General features: G+C 38.7%; 1 protein-coding gene and 1 long non-coding RNA gene across 2 annotated transcripts; one reads left to right on the top strand and one right to left on the bottom strand.

Moving 5' to 3' along the window:
- Positions 1 to 565: 565 nt before the first annotated feature.
- Positions 566 to 5,189, bottom strand: LOC137975049 (flotillin-2-like). The gene is made up of 4 exons (XM_068822087.1): positions 4,921 to 5,189; positions 3,974 to 4,067; positions 3,092 to 3,336; positions 566 to 1,127 (listed from the first exon to the last, which is right to left on the bottom strand). The coding sequence occupies exons 1-4, from the start codon at positions 4,967 to 4,969 to the stop codon at positions 1,012 to 1,014; spliced, it is 504 nt and encodes a 167-aa protein (XP_068678188.1). The 5' UTR covers positions 4,970 to 5,189; the 3' UTR covers positions 566 to 1,011.
- Positions 5,190 to 18,916: 13,727 nt separating this feature from the next.
- On the top strand, positions 18,917 to 21,144 carry LOC137976202 (uncharacterized). Its single transcript, XR_011117717.1, has 2 exons — positions 18,917 to 19,099; positions 20,479 to 21,144. It is a non-coding gene; the product is annotated as an uncharacterized lncRNA (long non-coding RNA).
- Positions 21,145 to 23,120: the final 1,976 nt, after the last annotated feature.

The raw sequence follows: 23,120 nt of genomic DNA, 5'->3' as shown, positions 1-23,120 counted from the left end.
GGAACAATGGCAAATTATCTTAGGGAACATAAAAAATTTTGGGGATCAAAACGCTGGCAACGAGTTTGAAACTAATTTCGGGAACAATGTCGCATCACAAGCAAATTTTTAAAGGGAACAAGGATCACCCCTACATTGACCTTGGCCCCCCCGGAGGGGCCAAGTGGTAATAAATTAAAACTGAACACACTCAGTGGCATTCTTGCTATGACTTTTTGATGCTCCTGCAGGCAAATTCGTGAAAGTCTTGCAAGTCTCTATTCTTCATCGTAGTCGAGTCAGAGACCACAACTCTTGGCTCTTTTCCGAGCTCAGACTCAGATGTTTTAGGGTTTCATCACACACGTTTCGTTTGGAGGAATGCGAGACAAACATTTATGGACGTCGTCCCCTGATTACCCCATTTATTTGCCGAGTACGAGCAGAGACTGAATACCTCCCATTGGACGGGTAATATGGCTGTGAGCATGCTGCCTAGCGTGATGTACAGACTGAGGGGTTGTTGTTTGTGGGCACAAGCATCAACACAAACGAACAAAACGAGATGTAAAGAAAAGAGGCGAAGCCTTCGGCCTTAAATTAATCGGCCATTTGTCTGCTCTTTTATTTTTGTCTTCCTGCGTACATATGTCGCTCAGATAAGTCGCCTTAATTGAAATTTTTAAAAATAGCTATCATGATATTCTTCACAGAAGATGGCATCATCGAGTTGAAACTGCGAGGAAGCATATATAAAAGTTGACTGACCAACATTTTCTGAAAAGGTATCCTTACATATAACATTTTTTATTTACAAGAATTAATTTGTACTGTGTCAATAAATTATCGGTTTGACTACCCGAACGAATTCAGCGAATTCAAGTCAACTATGAGAGTAGTTTACAGTGAATGAACGTTGCCTCTTTACAGCAGTGTTGTTACAAATAAGACCTGGGCGTCTCATCGAATTATGTTCTCTGACAACTGCGTTGAGCAATGATTCACATGAACTGGGCTGTGTAGCGATTAAGCTCAAATCATCTCCTCTCGATTCACATCTAGGATGAACAAGTTATGAATCAACAATCCGATGTCCCACATGTCACGTGATGCTGCTTTCTGTACTCTTGATGAAAAATGGTTCACGTCTGTAAAAAAGAAGGTATCGCAATTGTTCATTATTGTGAACACACGAAAAACGTGTCTAAGTGAGCGAAAGATCCAGCCCCTGTGAAATTGATGATTTGCATCTGACGTCACGGGGGCCATGTCGGATGGCAAGAACAATAACCTGTCTTTCCGCTGGGAACTAAACTTGATTATCATGCAAATTCTGCGAAAATAAATTGTATTGTATTGCCATCCAATATGGCCACCGTGTCACGTGGGTGCAAACCAAGAATAGCGTGACTTCTGATTGTTCGGGCTGTATTTTTGTTTGTTTGGTCTCATGCCCTCTGAAGGTGCTCAAGCTAGTCTAGTCAGGTCAACCCGCACTGTGCTGGGAGAAATAGATCCAACACTGACCCATTCCCTACGATTCCCTACGCTACTCTCCTGTACTCTTGACGAATTGTGTGCGGGTTCGTTAAGTTAACGTCCCACGTTGTTAGTAGCAGAAAGGGTTGTGAGGTGGGTGCTTACGGTTTACAGTCCTTATCCGAGAACACTTGAAATTCAAGCCATTTGCAGTTGTTATAACAAAGATAGCACTTTCTCCTCAGTTATTTTAAGTCCCCGAGTTTTGGTCCGGCTGGCATACGAACCCGCGACTTCCCGCACTTTAGGCTGATGCTCAACCGACTGAGCGAACCCGACGGCGATTAAACAATGTTTACAGGTGAAAACTCTTAAGACGTGAAGCAGAACGCGGTGCTTCTACAAAACACCGAGGAGGCCGGGACGCGGGAAATCACTCGAGCCATCAATTAGATACCAGCTCCCAGTTGGTTTTATAGCCTGAAAAGGGCCGGGATCAGGGATCGGAGTAAGGAGATCTGGAATCACAACGCGTTGGATCGGGGATCAGCAGTATTTTTCATGGAATCAGGGATCAGGGATCAAATTTTGGTGGGTTCAGGGATCAAAATTGTCATCATCTTTTGGATGAGGGATCAAATTTTTGGGTAAAAATACGGCATCAGTTACGAAAAAATATACCTCGTTACGACCCTGTAATAAATTAGAGCAGCACTAAAAGCAAGGTGACACACGCTAACACCAACCCGGTGTGGCCAACATATCACGCATGCGCACAACCATTTCACCCGGTCAATTAGCAGCCATGGACAGCTGTTTCGGCCTTTTGGGCCTCATCAGCATGGCGTAGCTAACATACCAGGCGGATGTGTTTAGCACCCCTTTAAATGGCAGCCTCACATGCCAATCATGTGGTAGGCTTGGTTGGGAACAGCAAAACTGTTCTCCCACGGCAAGCGTGTGGGAAGGTGGATCACATTAAGAGATCGGTGTGTCACGTAAATTAAAAACAGCAATAAAAGCAAGGTGACACACGCTAACACCAACCCGGTGTGGCCAACACATCACGCATGCGCACAACCATTTCACCCGGTCAATTAGCAGCCATGGACAGCTGTTTCGGCCTTTTGGGCCTCATCAGCATGGCGTAGCTAACATACCAGACGGGTGTGTTTAGCACCCCTTTAAGTGGCAGCCTCACATGCCAAACATGTGGTAGGCTGGGTTGGGAACAGCAAAACTGTTAGAAGAGAACACACCTCAGTATCGCAGAGGTCACTTATTTAAGTGGAGGATCGTATAGGAGCATTTGTAATGTTTCGAGCGTTAATGCTGCCACCATTGCCAACTAAGAGCTGAATTGTAAGTCATGAGGGAAGTTCGCCTTGTTTAGCCCGCCGGAAACTATTCATTTAATTAAAATCTGCTCCGGCTCCTGAAAGTGTCTTGAGGAAAAAGCAAAGTTAACTAATTCTCACAACGATTGTCGCGTTAACGACAATCCTAACCCTAAACCCGACGCCTGTGAAACCTAGCCCTACATGTACTCCACCACAACGATAATATAATCAGATCTTAACACAAGTTTGAAACTTTATTCAGTGGCGTCATCACCGTGACTCATGCTTCGTACCTTCTAAAATGGCTTTAAGCGCTAATTGTTCATAAACGTCTTGCAGATGTGCCTCCAAAACATTTAGGACAACAGCTCCTATTTCTTCTTTTGATTTCCCCAGAAAGTAATCACTTGCTCTGGCAAAGTGTTGCAGATCCTGCATAACTTGTACTTCAAACATAACAGACACAGAAGCACTGGTCATTTGAGCTGTCTTGACATCTCTGAAGACATGCTTGTATGTCAACACATCCAGATTCATCCTGCAATGAAAACAGTTTGGTATTCGGGTGACAACGTCTTTTAAAAGGAGTAAAAAAGGATGTTTTAATTTAACATTTACCATTTTGGAACAACATTTTGGTTAACCGGGACCCCCTCTCCCGTATTTCTCCTTAGATTCCTCCTTAGATTATGAGCCCCTGATCAAACACAAAACGTGACTGTCATTTGGTGATTTGAAGGCCGTGATCGGCTGCCGTCTATTTCGACACTTGTCCAGAAAACTTCATGATTTATCCTTCTTGGGTAATTCGGCGGAATCCTTAATGCGTATTTTGCGTATGGCTTCTGGGTGCGTGTAGGAATGATCTCAATATCTCGAATTAAACTACTCGTAGAGGGCACAAGATAATAATAATGATGACAGATTATAATCTGTCATAAAACCTTCTCGTGCGAAAACGTCATAATCACACCACAAAATATGTTAAGCTATTTTCCAGAGGAAAATGTGTTTGGGATCCTGTGACTCCCCAGACCGTGATGAAAATATTTTAATCTTTTAATACAGATCCATATTACAGGTCCATATTTGAAGCCTTTAAAAAGGCTTCAAATATGGACCTGTGGAGTAAGCCACGGTTGCCACTTGATCATAAGTCGAACCAAGTAAAATACCTTTCAACTTTGCTAAGGCCTGCCCAGGCCCACAGGCAATTCCCCTTGCCCGCAGCTGCTTTGTACTTTTGAGTCTTGGGAATAAAGCAACCTCCTGTGGGGCATTGAAAAATAAATTAATAAAATACCAAGAATCTAGCGTTGCAAAATTGGCCAAAATTAACACTTTGACTAAATCCAATGGGATTGTTAGCACATAAGCGTTAAAGAGCATTTAATTAGAAGTTAAAGTGGATGAGCTTCATCATATAAAACTGCTGATAAACTCATTTTATATTCAAATGTACCATTCTCTCGTCTGGAAGAATTGTCCGAGCTGTTCAACATTGATTTTATCATGCATTAGCATAACAGTTAGGAGAATGTTTATTACGTCCAAACGCTACCTATTTTTTTATAAATCTTCTTAATTTAGGTTCCAGTACTTAGAAAAATCTATTTCAGCTCCTTCAATTCAACAAAAGGCGACTTAAATTAGTCCCAAAGTTGTTCAACACCTCACAGGGAAATGATCATTTAGACAGCGCACGTATTTTTGGTACTTAATGTCCGCTTTTCGGTGGGTGTCCGTCCTTTCAAGTATTTATTAACTTCAGACGTCAACGTTAGATCCATGACGCTCTAACATGCTTCCTAAAGTAAATGTTATAAACGAAAACAAAGAATAAATTGTAGTCAGTTATTTATTTATTGTTTTCGAAAATGAACCTTGAGAGATTTTTTTTAATCCAGTGATCGAATAAGGTCAAGAGTGCTTTAAATATTTAAAATGTTTCGGAGTTTATTTATCAACTCTTACCTTTTTCAGTTGAGATCTTTCAGTCTCTCTATCTGCGTCCGTTTGTGCAAAAATTTCGTTCGTTCGACTCGTGTTAGGCTTTAAGGTGTATATTTCATTTTTAAACCAAAAAATATTAGTATTGTATCAAAACACTTGGCACACTCACCTGAAACGACGACAGCCTCGCTGTCACTCGCCATATGGCAATTGCCCATTATCTCAACAGCCGACAGCTTGTTAACACTGAATGTGATCCTTCTCAATCGAAGACCCTCTCAGCTTCTATTTGAAGAGAAATATATGGCTCCCCTGCTTTAAAGAGTCTTCTGTAAGTTGGTGAATGTGATCAATATCCTTTAAGAATTCCCGTCTTATGCACACTTGCTTGCACAGGATCGTTTATGTTATCACGTACAGTGATGTTCTGTAATATTTGGCATTCTTGCTGGCGTCACTATGTTTACAGGGCGTGAACGTTTCCATGCTGAAATCTATTTATAGGAAACAAAGTAACGAAAGCAGCTTACTTGAGTATGCACGCAATGCGATGAATTCCAAATAAGTAATTAAGTAATGATCCGTATAAGGTGGATAGCAATTTCCTTTGTTATGCGGCAACGGGGCTTCCCCACATAGGAATGTTATCATTTTTACACAGAGAATGCATAAACCTACAGGAAAGCCGTTAACGCAATAAAATTCATTTACAGCCCACTTTAATTTGAAAGGGTGTTTTTTTGTGTTAAAAGATTTTGACCAATCACAAGAGTTGAAAACAAAAGCCAAGAAACGTTTACAATTTTACATGTTCCCCACGTAGGATTTCTGTGGAATTCATTTAAACTGAGACCAGATGAAAGATGGAAGATGGTTGGAAAGTAAGGATGAATATAATACTGCTTTTATGAAGTTTTGTTAACTTTTGCTGTTTAAGCCAATCAGAAGTAAGTACAGACAAGAGAAAAGTTATCACCTTTTTGCGTACCAACTGAATTCCAACATGTTCGTTGCCGTTGTTGCTAGCGTTCTTATCTGGACCGTTTCTTAATGTTTGACAACGAACTGGCTAGGCACTAAAAAGGAAATTGCGCTGAAAAGGCATCCAGAAGGAGATTTTTTAATTTGATAAACTGATCTTTCTTGGCTTTTTACAACATTACAACTGTTCACATAGTGCAATATAATACTGAAATATTGCAAACTTGTTGAGCATAGTGCAGTCTCGTCCCGAGAGTCCGCTTCTCTTTTGGTCAGCACCAAGAACACAGACTTCTAGCCACTTTCAATTTATGCGCAGTCGTAGTGAAGGTCCATTTTGTAACCGTTGACAACCACTGTTGTTCCAAATTTCTGACCGTGCGTAGACGAGCCTTAAGTTCGTGATTTGAGGACTTCCTGCCTTGGAACTGGTCAGAGTCCGTGTCTGACCAAAAGGAAAGCGGACTCTGGGGACGAGATTGATGCATTATGCAAAGCTGAGTCAAGCTACTCAACTGGTTGCTGGAAACGCATTTGAACGCTTAACGCGCTTCTCTTCTCTCGTCGAGTTCATCTCTGCATAATGTGTAGTGTTTGTAAATCTCCAAGTCCTTTACAAAGGCTTTTGAGGGGTTTTTTCCAGACTGCCATAGTGAATGTTGCAGTCGTGAACTTTTCAGTCAGCAGAAGGATTTTTCACAGGTGTTACTTTCAGATCGAAATGGACTTTAATTGGAGCACCTCAAGAGAGGTGGTTCCTTCAAAGAATAATTGAAAGTCTGTCTCCAGTAACCGGTTAATTAAAAAATCAAGTGCTCCTCAAAATATGACCGTCAGTCAAACGTCGAATCAGTATCTAATACCAAAGGCATTCGTGGAGTAAATGGTACCAACTTAACTGACAAGGATCCGACAGCCGACCAAGCGGTAACCGTGACTGAAGTAAGGGTCTAGCCAATCACAAAACGCACACAAAAAAATAAGCCAATCATAACGAAAAGAAAAAATAATGCAACTGGCACAAAATGCGAGGAAAAAGCATGGGGAGGCACGGTTTGCTTTTGATTTTTACTCCTACAAGCATGATGGGATGTGAAAACCTCTTTATTCCGGACGCCTTGTAAGCCGCATTGCATTGAAAGTTTTTATGCCCCCAAAAATTAATGAGAGAAAACGGTAGCTTTGCTCCCGCGAGGCAAACAATGAATGACGTTAGTGGGTGATATCCTGAAATAAAGATTATCGATATAGTACTTCCTCGATCTGTGTATTTGGACGCGATATCATGTCAGTAAGGCAACCAGATCAGATGACTCAGCTTATACCTCCAAGATCATGACAGCAAAGGCTTTGATGTATATGGGAGTTTGCCATAGTCATTCATTTATAAATAAAAAAGTATAAAAGGCATAGTATTCATTTAAACGGGATTTGATAAATGATAAAGTACGCGAAAATGAAGTCTTTCCGGGAGTAATGTAACATGTTAATCATACTTTGAAATAATCAGAATGTTAACAGTAATATTTTTCATGTGGCGTTTAAAATTCGCTTAAGAAAGATAAGTAAATGTGAGTTAAAACGCTTAAGATGCTGCGATACAAAAAACGTACTCTAATCACCTCTTAATAAATTAAAAAGGCACCTAAACTGTGTCAGCCATTAATGGAAGCCAATACGCCCAGTAGAGTTTTTTTCAGTAGTGTAGCAGCTGCTCTCATAACCTGCTATTGTTTGGTAGTGTAAGCAGCTTCTAATATTTTTAAGTCATTATTTCAATTGTTAAGTCTTTTATGTTTGGGTTAGGGTAGTAAGCCAATTTATGAGAGCTGCTAAAACACCCGTTTCTTTACATGAACAGATTTTAAACTACCGGGTGTGAGTAAGTTCACTATGGGGCAGGTTTCATTTCTTACAAACTCGATGGACGCTGTTCCAAGCTAGTGCGATTATTTTTATAAATTGTTTTAAGGATTTTGTCTGATGATTTTAAGATTTAAGATTTTTAAAGCAAGATGGTTAAACTAAAAGTGATTTTCACAACCCTGGCTTTCGTACGCGTCTTTTGACAACATGAGCTGCCCTGTGGTGCTGTAAATTCTACGGTCTGCCGCCTTTGGTTGTCCATAAAACCGTCTGCTTTTCAATTATATTTCAAGAAAAGGAGAAGCAATTCCATTCCTTGAAACGCCTTCCACTTTAAGGTCGAGATAGAAATGCGCTGGGAAATTTTCGCCGGTGATATCGAAAAACGCTCGTTTGGTTCCCATTGATTAAAAGCTCCGCTATCATTGGCGTAGATATTTTTTCCCTAACCCTAACACAGATTATTTTGCGGCTGTCTGTCAGGCAAACAGATCATGAACTATGTAAAGTCTGAGAGTTTCTGATTATCATATTTTACAAACCTAGTTAACGATAAGGTGAAGGGAAGTTTTCTAGCTATTTAAAAGTCTCTATTTTTTTTTCGACTCGCAACCATATTTGAAAGGTTTTTTTATGATAAACCACCATCAATGTTTAAAGAAATGCCAAAGGTTAAAGATTTCGACGCGGCCAGTTTTAAGCGGTCTGAAAATACGAATTTAGAAAAGAAAGCATGTCTACTTCCAGTTAAAAAGAGAATAATTCAAAGACAATGATTAATGTGCCATTCCCCGTTTCCTAGCCGGAGCATCTTATCTTTCGTCTCCGCCATGGTGTATACGTTTCAGAGAAAAACACCTAGTTTTATCTTCTTACTGATAAAAACACTGATTAAATTTTAGCAAAAGTCCTTGAAACTCACAGAAAGTTATTCCTCAATGATAATTATTGCTGGAAAGTATCCCCGCCAAAGGTCTCTCAGGTGAGTTTTAAAGACATGCCTGCATGGCTAAATAAGATTGCTAAACCAGATTTCAGTAAAGGGTAGAAAACCACTTCTCTGATAAGGTAAAATAACTGTAGCTGATAACAAAAAAACTGCAGTAGTCTAATGTTTGTTTTTCTCGGCCTACGGTGTTAACTAATCTAACAATGTCAACCAACGGTCAAAAATGTTTGGTTATATCAACAAAAATCAGCAGGGAGAGCTTTTTCAAGATGAAAAGAGTTTGGTAATATTTCCTAAAAGCGTAATCTAGAAGGGATCTTTACCAAAACGTTGTCCGCATTCTGTGCTCCCACGTACTGGAAATTTCCAATTCAAGTAATGGAAGAGTAGTATGCTAAACGACTTCCTGCATTTTCAGCTTTTACGTTCATTCTTATCAAATGCGATTTTTCATCCTCTACGGTGGCCAACCCGCGAGCCTAGCTTTCAAGGCTATAAAAGGCTATCGCACTCTGCAGTCAAGTCGCTTGGTTTTAATTTTTCTCAGGCCTGCTCCTAACTGTTAGAAAAAGCTAATATGAGCCAGTTTGTTTCTTTTAAGGGTTTAGCAACTATTATATGTGTTGTTGTGAACATTCTTCAAGTACAAGGACAACTAACTTTCAACTGGTGGTACAGGCCCTCAGGCAAAGAATATGAAGAACCGGCCATGAATAAGGTGAAATATATTTCGGTCGGTAAAGTTTTCAGTCAGTGAAAATCGGCGTTATTATCTCTTCAGGTTAAAGTCAGTAAAATCATAGTATCAAAAAGAGAGGAATTTAAAGTAATAACGTGATCTTCGTTAAAAGGACAACAGGCTCAAATTGTCTGCTGTCCAGTCCAAAAATCTTTGAAACTTATTTCTGATCTACGGCTTATTTCATGTCCGTTTACATCAAAGAAATTTCCGTGTAACAGTTTATCCCTCCAAAGAGGAACTCAAAAATAAGAGAAGTGCATAAAACGTATTTAATTTTAAATTGGATTATATTTTTATCATATTGTAGGAAGTTGAAAATTCCTGTTCCTGTTTATTCTCCCTGAAACGATTGCGATTTGAAGCTTATGCCAGCACAGTAAAGAAGAAACTAAGACGAAATAACAAAAATATGTACATATAAATACTGTATGGACACGAACGTTTACAATGAAACCTCAGGGTGACTGGGAAATGCATGTAGTTCAGGGCCGTAGCCAGTATGAGGCAAACCGAGGCACTTGTCTCAGTCATTTTTTCGTGATTCTTTAAAATAAAGGGTGATTCCAGTGTTGTCTTTAAAATCTACTCATCATAAACACCTAGAATCCCTAAGTAGAGAATTTAACCATGGACATTTCCTCAGTCATAATTTTTTTCTGGCCCTGTAGTTCGTTATATGATGTGGGAGTTTCGTTGTATCGAAGTTCCATTTCATACCGTCAGTGGGTCAATTGAGAATTTCTTTCGTTTCGTTTCGTTTTTCGTTAACATAAAATAAATAACTGGGAGAAACAGGCCCCGGACCGACATAAATGGCGAACTTTGGTGTGCAACACGGGTACTAGTGTAGAAGAGAGCAGACGTAGTTACTACGAAAAGGCACACATAAGAAGAAACACTGTGTTGAGGACCACGATAACGATAACTTCATTGGGACAACGGTGGACGCCCAATGGCCCACAAACGAGCCTGCCGAACAGACAGCCAAATGTAGCTAACTACTCACATCTACAAGTCATCATCGATATCAGTGTCGAGGGACTACCGAGATCTTTCGTTATACCGAAGAAATAGACTTGCTATGTAAGTTGCAGAAAATTGAGCCACTAAGATTTGAAACTATTTACATTTGAGGAAAATTCCATTCTACAACGGTTCTTGGAAAGAGAGAATATGTATAATTATCAGTCTTTACAGTTACATAAAGTATTTCTTGAGTTTTTACACTGACAATTTTACTGATGCGATATAGTCAAACTTCAGGCACACTTTGATTTAAGTGTAAGTCATGGTTACTTTTAGAGTAGGTTTCGCCCGCCAAAGGTTGTTTGAAAGAACGATTTTCATTTAAAGCTATCACAGTTTTTTACAATCGTCTATCTCTGTCTTAATGCGATTCTTCCAACCCTTTTTCAGCATGATGTACACTTTGATCCTGTTAGCCTTAAGGCCCAGTAATACGAGCAACATTTTTCGTGCAACTTGACGCGCAACAATGTTGCGTTGCAAGTTGAGATGGTTTGTTGCGCTTATTACCACCTTCTTGCGCAACAAATTTTCGTGTTGCAAAAAGTAAAAGCTACGTCTACTTTTGCAACGCAATTACCACAAAAATTTGTTGCGCAAGAAGATGGTAATACGCGCAACAAACCATCTCAACTTGCAACGCAACATTGTTGAGCGACAAATTGCACGAAAAATGTGGCCCGTATTACTGGACCTTAAGATAAAGGTGTGGACGGACTTAAAGTTCGGAGATAGCTATAGAATGACTAAGTCATGTCATGTCCTGACACTCTTTATAAGCTAAAGCATCTGATTTTTAGCATTTTACATTGTTCTTGGGCAAAGAGAACGGGAAAAAAATGTAGCAAAATTTTAAAACGCACTTGTCACTTGCTGGCTATAAAATGTGCTGTCAGGCGTCTCAGGCTTACCACATGTCTGCATCCACTTTATACTCACAATACGTTCGTAGGCTCGGACTAATTGTCTTCTGCTTTAGTAAGGTCCTTTCAAAGAAGACTCAACTGATGTAAACCCCCTCTCCTAGGGAGTTTGAATCGCGAAGCTTTTACAGCAGTTTTCAAACGACTGTCGGGAACGTAATTACGTGATTGCAGTTGATACGCTTGGAGATTAGTTTATAAATCTCGCGCCATCATTTGATGAACCAATGAGGATCAAAACCAAAACCAATCGCGACTTGCATGCGCGTTTTTTCCCGCGCTTTGAGCAAGTTACGTGAAACTGCTACGAATTTGGATTCGTCCATTGCGCTGTTTGCACCTGCTGTGATTGGTCGAAGTAATTACTTTGGTATTTGTTTTGCGACACTCAATTGAAAACCGCTCTGAGAGTTTGAGAGATTGCCAATACCAGTAGATCTTTCATTCGCTTGTTTTGTTTATAGCGTGAACATAAGACATCTCTAGAAATATTTTGCCACTCTATTGCAAGCCAATGATTGTCGGTTGTCTAGTTTCAAGTAAGCCCTTCCCGATTATGCTATATATATTTTTGCATTATTTGGTCAAACAAGCATTTTTTTCACAGGCTTTTTCTTTAAAAAGAATTGCTGGCGTTATTTAAAATAAAATTATTGCAGTATTATTTTGTTTTAAATCTACAAATTATTTGCTGGTTAGATCTCCCAAGATCCGGTGCTTCCACTTTTATTCAGCTGGCCCGCCCTTGCATAAAATATTTTCTGACATTATTTAGTATTTTGCATAATTTTTATATCGATTTCAGTTCTCCAAAGATTTTAAATGCTAAATTTTCGCATTCCAAAGCATTGTGATGATTTGCTTTTGTGTTTGCATGAGAGAAAGGTTTCTATAACTGAAGTATGAAATGAGTGCATCTGAATTGACTCGAAAAAAGTATGGACCTAGCTGATCAGCGGTTAGCTTTCAGAGGCCGTTCAGGCGCTTGCTCAAACAAGATGGTGTAGGCCATTGCCACGCCATCTTTTCGAAACTTTATGTCGCTTTATTCAGTTGATGATAAGCACACATGACGCCTGAGTTTGTACGTTTTGCTTGAAATTAAGAAAAGCATTTTCTGGAACCAAAGTAGATATTATTTTAAGAATCGAGCATTTAAGCATTTTTGTGGCGTATAAAAACTAGAATTGCCAAGTTTTACCAGCACGATAATAGAGAAGGCCTAGTTTCAAGGCCCCCGTTGAGTCACGGTGAAGTGAATTCCGCTATTCGAACTGATGTGCGAGGCTTCATAAATGATTATCGTTCAGTTACAAACTTCATTCTGTGTTGTAGTGTACTGGATTTGGACATGAAGGTGATACGTGCTCGATTAAGAAAGAGGTCACAAGGAGCAACATTCTGAGCCTGGTTGCCTTTCTTTGTTTCAGGTCATTCCGTCAAGTGACAATCGAGGACCTGAGGTTCCTCGTCGACTTAAAGACAAAATCCTTGTGGGAAATGCGGAAACGACCACACGAAAAAGGTCCAGGGTCATCGGCAAAAAGCTTAATATTCCACTGCTTTTGGAAGAAATAGAACACTCAAGATCTTCTCGCTTTTAACCGTGTACGAAAAGGGACCTGGAAGCTAAATGTTTATTTTCAACTTGTAAAGCTTATGATGAAAAAAAATTGCAAAATAAAAATCTTTTAAAATAATAGTGCAAATTATATGTACATATTCAATTTTGGCTGTCACAGTATTTTGAAGTAAATGATGTAATATTAAACAGCAGGTTTCATTTAAATCTTCTTTGGATTTTTTTGTTTCAGAGTTTTCTTCGTTTCAGCCATGATTCAATAGCGTTAAGACTCGCCTTTTCAAGAGGCTGAGAGGAACTCGGATATGACCTATTTGGGTATTTGTCCAATGCGATGAGCGACAAAAATGTGCCTACAAAGAGATAAGCATAGGGTTCCCCATCATGTTTCCTTTCGTTTCATTCAGTCCTTCCTAATGCTTACGTAACCTTGTTGCCAGGCTCTTTCGTCTTTCTTACCAGCTAACCAGCTGCTAACTGTGAAATCGTTTGGTTTTTTTGGGAGATGTTTTACAAAAATTCTTTAAGCAATCGTAAAGAAATAGGTTTTAAGATTTTCAATCAATCAATCAATCAATGTTTTTTTCACCGCGTATTTCAATCAATTCAGTAAAAATGACAGCAAAAGGAAACGAAAAAAAGGAAACATATATGAGAAATAAGTGGCGAGGAGACCTAAAAAACCTTAGGGCTTATACTGAGGCCCCCTTTTCAGTTCAATTGACTTGGCGAGTCTGTGCTTGAATGACAGATTCAGACATATCATTCCTTTATTATACTTGTCAATTTGGTTATTTGTTTTATTTTTGAGTCAATTTGGTTATTTGTTTTATTTTTGATTAATTATTGAGAAAAATCAAGAAACTTTCTTTTGAAAGAAGATAAACTGGGAAAAGAGATAGCTGAGGGTGGTAAAAAGTTCCACATGTTTGACCCTAGGTAAAGTATGGTGAATCGTTTGATATTTCTTCGACAAATGTGAGGCCGAAGTTGCGCTGAGGCTCTGGTATCATTATTATGAATTTGAATATTTGTCAGAAATAAATTCACAAAAGGGGAAGGTAACAAATGACTGTGATGAGAAAACATGAACGAAAAGAGAAAGATATAGATCGTTTAAAAAATGGACATAAAAATCTGCCCTCCGTATTTTTTTCACCACTCAGCAAAACTGGATTTTTTTTTTCAAAAAAATTGGACTCTAGAGTGCGATTTTGTCGCTAAACGAAATGGGGAGACTGGGAAACTAGTGCCCAGGTAACCCTCAACTCGTCAGAATCAAAGGGGCTTACGAAAAGTGCTAGTACTAATTCCTGCAGCCTGCAAAGGGGAAAACGACGACAACGAAGTTAATCGAATTATCATCACTGGACACTTCAACGTCTCAAAAACGAGATGGGTCGAAGAGCTCTTTCAAAAACGGGGCGAAATCAAGAGCAAGTTATTATCGTACACGAAACCAACTGTCCGGTCCGCTAATTTAGTGTCGTTGAGTGACGGACACCAAAGCGTTTCTCCATATATACTTTATTCCTGATGTAATTCTTGTCTTCAAGTTTCTACAATACCAAAATGATAACTAAAAGGACAAAACCATTCGTCGACAAATATAGATTAACTTTTTGGAAGAGATGACCGTTCTTTGCCATAGCAGTCCCAATGTCGTTCCCAGAACCTACGTTACCCTTGTCCAGCGGAATGGGCGCCGGAGACGGTAGGTACGTTGTGTATGGGGAGGCTCTGGAATAATCCAAAAACGGAGCCAGAAAACTCTGTTCCTGTTGAATAACTGCGCGTGCGCGAAGACCCTTCTGACCATGCGTGAAAATTCAAACTTTTAGAAATATGGCCTCTTCCTCTAAAGTAGCGCACTTCCACAACGCATTGGACTATGCGTACTTCCTCAAAAGGTTATCTGAATTCAACCTCAAGGAAACTCAGTATGAGGCTTCAAAGAATATAGTGTACAATTCGAAGGATACAATCTGTATCCTTTCGACGGCTTTCGGGAAGTCGTTAATTTACCAATTGATACCATACGTATTTGACTACTTTTGTTCTAAGTAAAATGAAATCGTTTTTCAACAGCCAATCAAATATGGCCTTTTTTTTATTTGACTAGCTAGGGACGACTAAGGATGCTTAAGTATGGCTCGGGATGACTAAAGATGGTAACTTATGGTTGGGGATGACTCGGGACGCTATGAGTAAGAACGCTAAGGTAACTTAAAAGACTGGGGACCTTTGGGTTCTTTACACGCTTATTACCATATATGAAGTATCTAAGAGTCTCTCATTCCCGACCGCTGATCAAGGAAACGATGACTCTGGGAAGGAGATTGTGGCAGTCCCAGTCATTCGCATATGTACAAGCACACGATGCAAAACTTGTCCTTTTATTTCTAACATGGTTAAGATCTCAGGACAGAATCGATCCGTTAAAATCACTGACCACTTTACATGCATCTCCGCAAATGTCATATATTGCATAACCTGCACACTATGTAAGAAGACGTACGTAGAAGAAACAGGGAGAATTTTGGCGGACCGCTTTCGCAAACACCTACGAGATGTAGAAAAAAACGTCACAGATGCATCAAAATCAGTTGTGCGCCATTTTAATTTTCCTAATCACTCCCGCCACAACATGACAATTTGCGACCTATCCTTACACCACGGGAACAGAGAAAGCCGCAAGAATCTGGAACAAAAATTCATCTTTCTACTAGGTACACGCTATCCTCACGAAATCAATGAACGCCTCTCATTCCATTAACTTTTCACAAATTCATGTTACCATATTTCCACCAATGGCAAAGCTCCTCCACACCAGCATAAAAGCCGCTCTGACGAAGGGCTAACGCTCGAAACGTCAACACGTTTGATAAAACCAAATTTTCCTATATCAGTTTCCCACCGACGCGGCATCACAGATTTTTTAGAAACTAGAAATTTGCAATTTTGCGCAATGCGTGAGGGTGTACAGTGCTTTGCTGTGTAAATCACCTCAAAGAATATGTTCAGTTTGAAGGACAAAAAGTTTTTCTTAAAGAACGTTTCCAATTTTAGCAATCCCTAAATTGAATTCAGGATGCCTACTGGTTAGTTATTCAATTGGACGTCTGACTTTCCGTTGTAACGGCAGCCCGGCATTTAGCCTAAGTAATACTGAAAATTCATCAAAATTTCGAAACTTAATTAAGGACGGTGCCTGCAGAATCAAAGGTATTTTTGCCCCGGTTTATGATTATGTACGAAATGTAGATCTTAACAAGTGTTATTGATATCCAAAAAGAAAATTGGGGGTAACCACGCATTTTTCAAGGTAACTGATGAATAATATTTGTAAAAAGCTTTAAAACACAAAGCAATGTAAGGCTTTTTTCTCAAATTGAAACTTAATTATCTCTCAAAAATGCATGGTTATCCCCAATTTTCTTTTTGGATACCAAGAGTACTTACTAAGATCTAGTTTCTCCGGATAGTCTTAAACCGCGCAAAAATATCATTGTATTGGTAAGCATCAGCGATAGGAAACCAGAGTATATCGAGATGCGCAGAACATATGCACAATAACAACAGTAGGCACCGTCCTTAAAGAGGAACATCTCCAGTTATTTTGATATCATAAAATTCATTTAACCCCCTAAACTGACTTTATATTTTAAAAATTTTCCCCACACATTTCTTCAGTCATACAAATTAACAGTGCAATTATGGCAGGCCACTTTTGTTTCAAAATCATGAGACGAGTTTTTTGTCGAGTTTGTTTGTAAAGGGCTGATTACTCTATTCGATTATCAGCAGTGCTAAATTCTCTAGAGTGGTCTGTCAAATCAAATGCATGAGATAAGGGATCTTGCTAGCTTTAAACGTGCGATATCCGGCTTAGGACACATTTTACATGGCTTGTTTCTTATTATTATATAGTAAATTACGATTGTTACTAATATTACTATAGTCGTTTTAACATTTATATCTTGTTATTCTAGTAATTTTTAGCACGCCTGAAAACCAGCTTGCTGAGCCATTTACCGTGTTTGAAATAAATGTGATTGTTTGATTCTTTAGACGTGGGCTGTCATACCATATACAAGGCCATTTTCAATTCTACACGCGTTGAAACTCTCGGCCTGTACAAACGACCTTCAAAGGCCCATATATATGGGGGCCTTTTAATATGTGTGGCTTTGAAATAAATGGCCAACCACATGCAATAGCGTGCAGCTGAAAATTTTGTTTTAACCTGATTTACAGTGACGAACCCTTCATTTGCTTCTAAGAACGCGAGGAAAATAACAAAAAATATCATTAAGAGAAATCCGAAATATACATCAATATATTATTTGATATTAATTTATTGCTATAAACGAGTCTTAAACTTTTCAGGGGCCCGTGACATTTTACGTTCAAAAATTTTCGTGGTTTAGTGACCTTTTATCTTCATGGATCGCCGCGATAACATTTAGCCAGGTTGTCCGAAAAATAGTGTTGTTTACAAAGAATACTTCAAACAAGAAAAATTTAAATCAGTAAAAACCTTTAGAAAATACGGTTTTCACCTGACGTCAGAGCAGCCATGTTGGTGCAAAGAACAATAGAGAAAAAAAAAGTCTTTTGGGAATCTGTTATAATCCAAAACATGAGCCATAATTTGCTATTGTTTTGTTCACCAGCATGGCCGTCTCATCAGGTGATTGAAAACCATCTACAATTAATCAGAACAATGCTCTCAAGCAATTAATCGTGGCATGGGTACCTTCGCTTTGTTTTCAGGCAGCCCTTGAATACACTGATAATCACTGAAAACAATTCGTAATAACCTGCTCTTTTAACAAGGTACGCCAGAATAGTGCGTCTCGTGCTTCTTGCTACTTCTTTCGATCTTTCCGGAGTCACTACACTTTAAGTATTGTATACATGATGAAAAAAACACGATGAGTAATCGTTGTCATGCACCAGTACGCAATGTGGCTATGGACAGCGAATTTCACCATTAAGGAAGTCTTTAACAAACACTCAGGCAAAATTTTAGCACTTCCAAGTTAGTCTTCCCTTTCAATTACAATTTGAATCCACAAGGACAGATTTACAGCCTTCCTTAAAAAAAGCATCTGGAATGGTATGAAGAGTAAGTGATAGTATACGAGGTATGCGACAATGGACAATTGCTTGGGATTCTTTTGCCAGTTTAATGCTAGTCTAGATTATGCAGGTCGGTTTTAACAGAACCAACTGAACTCTTCATCCAAAATACTCAGTGTAAAAGACGTTTTGTACTTTTTTTTTTATATGAGGAAGAGGTTGCATATCCATCCGTTGTCGTCAGTGTCAGTTAAATATAAGTCGGTACGGGAACTCATTTTTCACTTAATTTCAAATACTTGTTAAAACTTGGCATCAAGGAGATGAATGTTTTTCTCAAGCTTACTGTATTTACATGTTATGCAGTTAAGTTCCTCAACGCTGAGAAATTAAATCTGATTATAAGGCTTTCGTGTCGGTTTTTTTTCTTTTGCCAGCCGCTGCTTTAAAAATAACTGTAAGGTGGGAGTTTGAAAGCCAAATGCCGCATCGGCAGACACCAAACTGACAAAACTGACAGTACTGATATACCTTACAGTATATCGTTATGTTTGCCCTGCTTTCATGTCATTGCAAGAGGTCGCCTTCAAAGTTGTGAATGGGTGCACGTTCAGAGCAAAATTGAAAGGTTAAAATTAACTTGCTGCTCATTATTTACCTAAAAGATATTTACATCACAAATTTATCTTCTACTTCTCGATGACGAAAAGGCAATTTTACAAACCGCAACAAGAACAATTATTTGCGTTGTTATATAATGTCCAACATGACTTTACACATGTACCTAGAAGCTGGGGATATGAAGTAAAAAATTCCTAACTTGCCAAGGCATGAAATATTTCGATCAATCAATTAAGATTTCGCCTACACAACCCGTTTAATTGCCTTCCTGAACAGCAGCTTTCCTTTCCGCAATTTGCTGTTTTCAAGTGCGTCACATGATCCTGTGGGCTATATGCGAAGAACTATAAAAAAAGTACATATGACACTGTTAAACCATTCACTTTGTTTCTTAACTTTCGACGGTTCCCTTGCTACTGACCAAGAAGCAATATGAAGAGCTCTGTACTGTTTGTTCTTCAAGTGATGCTTCTGTGTTTCCTTGTTGCTGTTCGTCGCACTGGAGGGCAATTATCCTGGGGCCCATACAGACCACCCCATGGACAAGGGAGGAGATCTTTCAGTGGCGATTCGGTAAGTGCGTAAAACGTTGAGTGCACTGAAGTCAAACGGTATCAGTTCACTTCTGTGTCGCGAACAAGAACGACAGCATTTCCAAAACCTACTCACAGGCCATGGGAAACAGTCACACAAAGTGTGAACAAGCCAAAGAAAGATAAATACAGATAAACGTTATGCAAATAAGAAGGTTTATTTGACTACTAGGCGCTGGTGTTGAAGTTATTATAAAGTGAGATGATCCGATTTGTACATTGCGATTCTAAAATCGGTCTGTTTCATATGTTTTCCGCCGGGCAATGTAAGAAAGAGAAATATTATTCAAGTTCTTAATTACTTGAAATATACTCGTTTCTTAAATGATCATAAAGTACGTACGACTCGCGAAAAATGGTCGGGGAATTCCAGAAGGTATCATTTTTTGTTTAGGTTGCACCCGTTTTCGTCCAGATTTAGTCCGTTTTAAGCAGTTTGAGCCTGTGTTTTTCCTGAAGTGAAAATCAATTTAAGATCGAACCTTTGAACAAATTTGTTTACACTTCAGAGGAGTGTGGTCTGCGTAAAGTGTATACCAGGTACTACGCTTGTCAGTTTAATGGCTTAGGATAAAACTCAGAGGTTGAGAATGCAGATCTGCAATCGAAGGGTCATCGAGCGCAAGAATTTTATCCGAGTATTGACCGATTCATCACCTAAAAAAGGGGAGAAACGTAACAGAAATTTCTTTTATAATTTGCTCTTAAAATGACTTTCAACAATTTTGATTTGTTGTTGTTGTTTAGGGTTAGGGCCGGCTACATTGTTATTTATTGGATTAAATAGAATGAAAACTAAAACATAACAAAAGGCAGGAATGAAACATGGGCTGTTTTGACAGTTATAAGAACACACTAAAATGTAAATATATAATGTGAACCCTGTTAAAAACAATTGTATAATTTACATGACTCAGCCAAATTTATTTTTTTGCTCAAAAAAACCCATTGTATCAAAGTTACTGAACCAATACATTTACCTACATCTTTACTCAGTCAACGATCGTAACATGGATCTCTTCATTGACCATCTCGAAATCCAGTGTCAAATTATTTCCTAAACAAATACCACTCAGGCTGACCGAATTCTTATCATATCTGATCTTGCAGATTCTTCGATTTAATAATGAATATTATGAATATTCAGTTTACGGAAAAATTTGTCAACTTGCCGATCAGCGATTTTTATCGCAACGTACAGTAGGAAAGAGAGCAGGTGTTCCTTAGTTAATCAAAGCAGAACGTTATTTGTACCGAGTTTATTTTTTTTAAGGAAAGTTATCCATCTTCATGCCACTGTACTGTCATCAAAATAACATAAAAAATCATTTTTTTTGTAATTGAATTTCATGTATTTAGGAGCACACAGAGGAAATGAACAGCTTAAATGAAGTTGAGAGAATGAGAACCTATCAACGCAGACAGCTGGAGAGGAATCACTTGACTCGAAGAAGAGTGGAACTGGCAAGGAAATTTCGCAATTGATTTGAGCTGATCCAAGAGTTAGAAATTAAAAGCAACAACAACAACAACAACCACTTACTAAATAGTGATTTCTAGATCGTTCCTCGATCTTGGTGACTTTATCCAGGAACACTTTAATTTCAGAAATTCTCCTTTAATTTAATTCTCTAATTCTCATCTCTTAAAAAAACCTCTGATATTCTAGCTTAAATGGTAATTTTTAAGGAAACATAATTTTTTTTATTTAGCAATCAAAGGGTGAAAAAAACATGACAAAGTGTTTGAAGTGTATACTGAAAAGCTTAAAGACTAATGAGGCTAATGTCAGAATAGATGAGCTATCCATTGCAAAAAAATGGAACAAGGTAAAGATTATCATCCAAAGTCAAATGTGATTCGGCGAAAGACGGTGTTGGGAGATGATGGAAGATGTTTTGGGCCTTAAATTCGTGAGGAATTTTGGGGGTGCCACGCAATATTTTGTTATCTTTGTTTTAAACTTAAATAATTAAGTTCAAGAAGAACTGTGTCAGAAGTGATAATAAAGTACATTAATTATGAGTAAGCCTGAGCAGTTTTCTCCTTTCCATTATTTTGTAATCGTCATTTTTAATTAAACTACAGCAAGCAAGATGATAGGACATACGACAGGTCATACTAAACTCATTCTGAAATCTCATGCCTTTTCTGCGCATGCCCATTCCAAACCTAGATGTCGCTGAAGTCGCTACGTTCATTTCTTTTGCATTGGGATCGCACTTTCAACACGAAAATGATATGAACTCATGAATTGCATATTTCTTCTAACATTGTAATTTAAAATCACTTGAGCATCTTCTTTCATCGACTCAGTTAAAAAGCAAATGAATAATGTGGATACGATTGTAAGGTTACCGTGTTGCCATAGAAATACACGATCGTCACTCAGGCTATCGTTTATTACTGAAGACGTCGCACAGACTTGACATAAGAGACACTTCTGGCATCGGAAACGAGTGCGAATACGAGAACAACTACAACTTGTACTCGTTTTCGAAGTCGTGCTCTACGTATTTAGGTTAGCGTGTCATACGGGTTCCAGACTGCAGAAAATTTTATTATGGGATGAAGTTCGCATTTCGGCCCCATTTTTTAATGAGTTGCTGGACCAGTGTGTCCCTTTTTTCGGTGGAAGTTCTTTACAGTAAACGGCGAAGAGCAAACGCAATTTCCTTTTGACAAACTCGTACTTTCCGCTACGACTTTTGGAAGTCACCGCAGACCAACTTGCCGCGCTGCGCAGTACGGATGCGCAGTAATCAAAATCCCAGAAGTCGTACTGGAAGTCACACTCGTTGACGATGCTAACATTCTCTAATGTGTTAGGAGAGGAGAAGAAGTTACATTATAGATAAATGAATTGAGGAGCCAGTCTCAGAGTACAATCAATTTCGTTGATTCCCTAGTTTTGCAATGCGAGTCCATTACTGTTTATTTTTGTCACTTAGCTCAGTTTCCTTTCAGTGTTCTTTTCGGTTGAATATATTTAATAACCCCAGTTATTCATTAACTGTCTAAAAAGATGGGTGCGGCTTTGATTGAAAAAAGGGGCAGCGGGACTGACAACAATAGCTGAGAAAAAAAGGATAAACGGATTATAGAATAGGAGGGGGTGTAAGTCGAGGGGATTATGAAGAGAAGGGGAAATGTATATTCCCCACCCCCTCGTCATATACCGAGAGCGTTTATTTGTAAGTAAAATCATCGCGCCTAAAACTAAGCAAACTTTCCAATTTGTCAAACAATCCTTCCAAATTACCACAACTCCCTTCACAGTTCAACAGGCAACGGTAAAGCTGAAGAACTCGAATTGTTATGGAAACAAAAGACGTCTGAAACAGCTTCTCCTACGTTTAAGTGCGACCCACCTGCTTCCAAACGAGGAATGTCATCTTGTAGTAAAGCATTAAAACTGTACCGAGGACACCTGACTCCAAAACCCTGAAAAGCTATTTAGTTCATTAATTATGTTACCTTTTTTCTTAATGAACTATTGTTTTTTCTTGTATTTATAGAATATTCACAATGTCTCTTTTTCACTTGATAATGACGTCCGAGAACGTCGAAACGTCGTGTATTTTTTATCCGTGTATTTTTAACTGTTTTTAATGAAATTTCTTAAATGTTTTTAAGAAAAGTTTCCTCGCAATTTTTTATAGCTACTAAATGTTTCAAAAAGTCGCTTCTTTTTAAAAAAGAGGTCACTCTCATTAACTTAAGGCCATCCGGTTTCAAGGATCAGAGCCGATATGCCCATTGTTCTTCCTTAGCAAGCAGATCGTCTTTTGCATTAACTTTATCTTTAAGTTGTATGCTAACATCTTGAAGTCCATGATGCCCATGACTATAAAAATGCTTATAGATAAGATCATCGCTCTCCTTATTAACAGCAGACATCCTAGAGTGGGCTCGTAAACGGTTCTTGTGGTTGTTGAACCTCAACCTAAACTTAGTGGCGGTGGAGCCGACATACCGAAAACCACAGACCTTGCAACTAA

This window comes from Montipora foliosa, chromosome 11, assembly GCF_036669935.1.
Source record: "Montipora foliosa isolate CH-2021 chromosome 11, ASM3666993v2, whole genome shotgun sequence".
NCBI classification, from domain to species: Eukaryota; Metazoa; Cnidaria; class Anthozoa; order Scleractinia; family Acroporidae; genus Montipora; species Montipora foliosa.
This window is presented reverse-complemented; position numbering and strand designations above follow the sequence as displayed.

Bases quoted from the DNA above. Each gene is read 5' to 3' on its own strand.
- LOC137975049 (XM_068822087.1), bottom strand. From the start codon at position 4,969: ATGGGCAATTGCCATATGGCGAGTGACAGCGAGGCTGTCGTCGTTTCA. The intron at 4,068-4,920 runs GTGAGTGTGCCA...AATGCCCCACAG, and splicing joins CGAGGCTGTCGTCGTTTCAG to GAGGTTGCTTTATTCCCAAG. The intron at 3,337-3,973 runs GTATTTTACTTG...TTTTCATTGCAG, and splicing joins GGCCTTAGCAAAGTTGAAAG to GATGAATCTGGATGTGTTGA.